At 38.7% G+C, this 5,307-nt stretch overlaps 1 protein-coding gene across 1 annotated transcript; it reads left to right on the top strand.

Annotated features, from left to right (window-relative positions):
• The first annotated feature begins 635 nt into the window (after positions 1-635).
• Positions 636-3,708, top strand: LOC147627388 (pentatricopeptide repeat-containing protein At5g39350-like). Its single transcript, XM_086816034.1, has one exon. It carries the CDS (start codon positions 915-917, stop codon positions 2,895-2,897), a length of 1,983 nt encoding a protein of 660 aa, XP_086672160.1. The 5' UTR covers positions 636-914; the 3' UTR covers positions 2,898-3,708.
• The last annotated feature ends 1,599 nt before the right edge of the window (positions 3,709-5,307 follow it).

Below are 5,307 nucleotides of genomic sequence, written 5' to 3'. Positions count from 1 at the left end.
GCCACTTGTTAGTTGGGATTAAGGCTCTTAACACGACATTACCTACTTTGATGCTCCCCCAGTCCCCCCCTTCTTACTATTTTTGTCTTTCTCTTTTCCCAACATGTTGAAAATCTCTCTCTCTCTCTCTCCCTCCCCTAGGCCCCCCACTAAACATGTATTGTTTTCTTAAGTCGCTAGTTAGAGAGTACTTTCTTAAAATGTACCTTGCAAGGATTATTTAGTATGGAAATTATGATAATCTTCCTTTTTCACATTGTTCACACAAATCCCCTAGTGCATACTTATCTACCTTAATGCATCTATTTATCGTATGACATGCATGTGTTGTGGATCCCAATCATCTTGATTTTTGATGTTTCAATCAATTTTGGAGCTTAAGGCTAATATGTTATAAGGTTTTTGCACTTGTTTTCACAAGAAAACATCAACGAGCAGATCATATCCACCATAAGACATACGTGTTTAACAGAAATAATAGAATCGAACACCATAGAAATAAGGCCAATGAGACTTTATTATGGATTAAATTGATTTGAAAAACAGAGGTAAAAGCACCATGTAAGTTTTTTAGTAAAACTCAAAGCAAAACCAAATACAAGTTTGGAAATCCATCTCCATGTGAACCCATATATACCGGCATTCATGAACGCGTGTGAACCCACCCTACACCATACGATACATAGGAAGGGTTTGCTCGTGTCCCATCTCTGGCCATCGCCACTGCAGCAGTAGCAATAGCGTGCTACTCCTCCTCCTCACAAAAATAACAGCGCATGGAATTTCGTCAGCATGCTTTCTCGCCAAAAGCTCAGCCGAAGACAGGAAAGTTTTGCTGCACAGTTGCAGCTCTCCAGGCCCAAATCTCATCCCTTTCAACCCTGGAGGTCTAGCTCTGATTCTCTGCTTGACCAATGATTCCCACGGAGCTTAGTGTAATGGAAGGTCCTGCACAGGACTGTATACAACGGAATGAGGGCATTCTTCATCTGGACCAGCAGGGCATTGCCTCTATCCTGAAGAGATGCATCTCTCTTTCAGAGGGCAAACGCATCCATGCCCATATTGTCAAACGCAATCTGCAGGGAGATGTATTTCTAGGCAACCTTCTGATCGGAATGTATAGAAAGTGTGGAGCCGTTGAAGATGCGCGGTTGGTTTTTGACTCCATGGAATGCCGCACTGTGGTCTCCTGGAACTCCATGATTGCTGCTTACTCCCACCATGGCCGTGGCAAGGAGGCCCTTGGCATCTACCATCGCATGGAGGAGCATGGTGTGGTACCCAATCGGTTCACTTTCATCAGCTCTCTCTCCGCCTGTGCAATCTTGTCATCCCTTGAAGAGGGCGAAGCTATCCATTACCGCCTCGTTAACATTGGCCTCGATTCAGATACCCTCATCGGTACTGCCCTCCTCAACCTGTATGTCAAATGCGGGACTGTCGAGAATGCACGGTCCGTGTTCGACCGAACACATCAATGTGATGTAGTTTCCTGGACAGCTATGATCATAGCGTACATCCAGCAAGGCCATAGCGAGGAGGCCCTCAACCTCTTTTGGGAAATGCAGCATGAAGGTGTGGTGCCAGATCAAATTTCCTTTGGTAGTATTTTGGGGGCATGCGATTCTCCTGCTGCTTTAGTTGAAGGCAGGACCATCCATGCAAGCATAGTAGAAAACGGATGTAAGGCAGATGATATATTAGGGACAGCACTTGTGACTATGTACCAGAAATGCGGAGCCTTGAATGACGCACTGTCTGTGTTCAACGGAATGCAGCAGAAAGATGTTGTTTGTTGGACTGCCATGATTATGGCATATGTGGAGCATGGCTTTGGGGAGGAGGCACTCAAGCTGTATCATCTTATGCAGTTCCAAGGGGTAAGGCCAAACCAAATCACAATTATAACTATATTGGGATCATGTACCACCCTGGGCGCCTTACCAGAGGGTAAAGCAATACATACAAGCATCATGGATGCTGGATTTGAGTCTGACATAATGGTGAGGACTGCTCTTATCAATATGTATGGAAAATGTGGGGCATGTGAATTAGCTCGCGTAGTGTTTGATGAGGAAGACCAAGGCGATGTAGCTCTGTGGAATGCTATGATATCAGCATACACCCAGCAGGGACAGGGCAAGATGGCGTTCGAGCTCTTTGATCGATTGAAGCATCAAGGAATGGAGCCAGACCAGGTTACTTTTAGCAGTATACTTGGAGCATGTGCCAGCCCTGCAGATCTTGCAGAAGGTAAGGCTATCCATGCTACCATTTTGGCTAATAGATTTTCTTCAAACATTGTCGTGGGCAATGCCCTTGTCAATATGTATAGCAAGTGTGGATCAATGGAAGATGCATGTGCTGCATTTGAAAGAATCCAAGAACGTGATGTTGTCTCCTGGAATGCGATGATAGCCTCACACTGCCAGCATGGCCATGGCAAGAAGGCTCTGCAAGTGTTCAAGAAAATGCAAGAGGATGGCGTAAAACCTGATGATGTTACGTTTCTCTGCCTTCTCTCTGCTTGCAGCCATGCAGGCTTGCTGGAGGAGGGTTGCTACCTCTTTTTATCTTTGGTGGAGGATTACAATATCATGCCAAGTCTAGGGCATTATTGTTGCCTAGTTGATCTTCTTGGGCGGGCAGGGTGTCTTGAGGATGCAGAGAATGTGATAAAAGAGATGCCATTTGAGCCTGACTTTGTTATGTGGATGACTTTGCTCAATGCTTGTAGGATGCATGATGATGTGCAACGTGGTGAGCGTGTTGCTAACCATGTTTTCAACATGGATGTTCCAAATGGTGAAACATACATCCTCTTGTCAAACATCTATGCTACTTATGGAGGCCAGTATGGTGTTGACGGAGCAAGAGATGGCATGTGTGAGTGATTGGATTGTCAGTGTGTGATTGGATTGAGTTGTGCTTGCAACAACTCTGGTTATTAAATTTGAGGCGCCGCTGATTTCATGGTTCCAGGAACGCGGAGACTAGTATGGTGGTGTATGTTGGAGCTGCCTCCGTGTGTGCAAGAGATTGATGAAATTCAGTCTTGTTATGAGGCTTAAGGATGATGCTTCATAAATTTGAGGTGCCGCCGATTTCATGGCTCCAGGATGTGCATGTGGAGACGAGTGTGGTGTGGTATGTTGGTGCTGTCTCCATGTGTGGAAGAGATTGCCGAATTCAGTCTCACTATAAGGCTTAAGTATCTCAAGTAAATTCACAGTAAGGATAAAGCCTCATAGGAAAGATGCAGCAGTAATCTCTTGTGACATCAGGTTTTGTACTGAGGGAAATGGACCAGATCTCATGTCGTCTCTTTCCAAGCTATCAAACGAGAATGGGACGTTTGCAAACAATGTAAAGTATTACTCCATGGACGCTTGTGGTTGTGGAGGCAGTTACACGGACATACTAAAAGACCAGAGAATCATACTCAGATACTCTTGTGAGTAGAGCAACCACGACTAGAAGGAATTTTAATTGTGTCATCCAGATGGCTGGCTGTCCCTAGAAGTCCACACGACTTACACTGCACCTCGGAAACCTGAGACCCAAAAGAGGAGCTCCTGCTGGACATCCTGACCAGAGTCGGAAACATTCGCTGGCGTAGAGGATCCTTGCGGGACTCTAGATGACTATGTAATTCTATCCATTTCTATTCAAATGGCTATCCTCATATGTCCTACTATTCTAGCACTCATTTGCAGTATTTTTAGTTCTATTTCCTGAGATTTGATTGCTCACAATGTTTCTGCTTTTTTTCGTCATGTAGGCGTCTTTTTCTCATTATTATCCTCAATTTTTAATCAATAAAATGAGATATTTTCATCTCTCCTCTCTCATGTTTCAAATCTAGATCCAAAAAATAAGTCGAATTCATCAAAAAAAAGTCAAAAATTGACCAAACTGCTCTGGAAATATCTAGAATCAGTTTGTTTGGTTAGAGACTCACTTTTTCTGATGAATAGAAGCCTTCTCCTTTGTAAAAGCTTAATGGTATTTATGCAGTGTTACTCTACTCTTGTCTTGAGCCATCTACATTGAATTTTTTAATAATTCAATTGTTTTTGGCCTAATCCTCTCCAAAGTGAATTGGTGGCCACTATTGTTTCAGACAAGAGTAGAATCCTCAATCCCTCAAGCCAAAGGAGAGTTTACAAGCTTCATGTCAGTTAATTTTCTTACTTTGTTTACGAATTTTAATGAAAAATCTATGATTTTCTTGATTTTTATGTTTTGCAAATGATTGAACTAAATTCAAATGCTATGACTTTGATGAAAAGGTCACTTCTTTCTTTTCTTTACATTTCAATCTTTTTTAATCTTAGAAAGATTAACTAAGTGATTAATTAAACTCTTTTTATTGTTTACTCTTTTGAATTTAGAAAATTGTGTAGATTAGAGTTTTATAATTTTAAATTGGGTTAATTAAGTTAAGTGAAGAAAAATAAAAATGAGAAATGGTTAGCCATACAAAGGAGGTAATAGCAAAAATTTTCACATAATTTTGTGAAAAGAAAGTTTGTTTTTATGTTATTCCAAAAGAGTAATTCTCATCATTTTTACATCTAAAAGAAATATTTTAATTACTCCATGTACATATTTATCTATGAATTTGCATGGATATCACTAATATTAATTATTAAATTTGATTTCTATGCATCAAAAGATGCATAAAGAATTTTTTTTATTATAAAAGTGTTATTCTTATTAAATTTGATTTTTATGCATAGAAAGATGCATAAAAGAATTTTTTTATTACAAAAGTGTTATTCTTGTTAAATTTGATTTTCATGCATAGAAAGATGCATAAAAAAAATTCTTTTATTATAAAAGTGTTATTCTTATTAAATTTGATTTCTATGCATAGAAAGATGCATAAAGGAATTTTTTTATTACAAAAGTGTTATTCTTATTAAATTTGATTTTTATGCATAGAAAGATGCATAAAGAAATTTTTTTATTATAAAAGTGTTATTCTTACTGCATAGAAAGATGCATAAAGAAAAATTTTTTATTATTATAAAAGTGTTATTCTTATTAAATTTGATTTCTATGTATAGAAAGATACATAAAGAAAAAAATTTATAAAAGTGTTATTCTTATTAAAATTAATTTTATGCATAAAAAGATTTTTTTAATATAAAAGTGTTATTCTCATTGAAGTTGATTTTTATGCATAAATAAATGCACAAAGAATTTTTATATCAAAATTAGAATTCTCTTAAATTCTATGTTAAGATTCTATGAGTATTTGATAAATGAATAATTAAATACTCTAAGAGAAAAATTTTT

The sequence above is a fragment of the Cibotium barometz genome, chromosome 21 (genome assembly GCF_041138505.1).
Source record: "Cibotium barometz isolate CiBa-2024 chromosome 21, ASM4113850v1, whole genome shotgun sequence".
NCBI classification, from domain to species: Eukaryota; Viridiplantae; Streptophyta; class Polypodiopsida; order Cyatheales; family Cibotiaceae; genus Cibotium; species Cibotium barometz.
The sequence above is the reverse complement of the archived record's forward strand: the minus strand, read 5'-3'. Positions and strand labels throughout refer to the sequence as shown.

What these genes read in the sequence shown, in the direction of transcription:
- LOC147627388 (XM_086816034.1), top strand. Translation starts at nt 915, where the DNA reads ATGATTCCCACGGAGCTTAGTGTAATGGAAGGTCCTGCACAGGACTGT.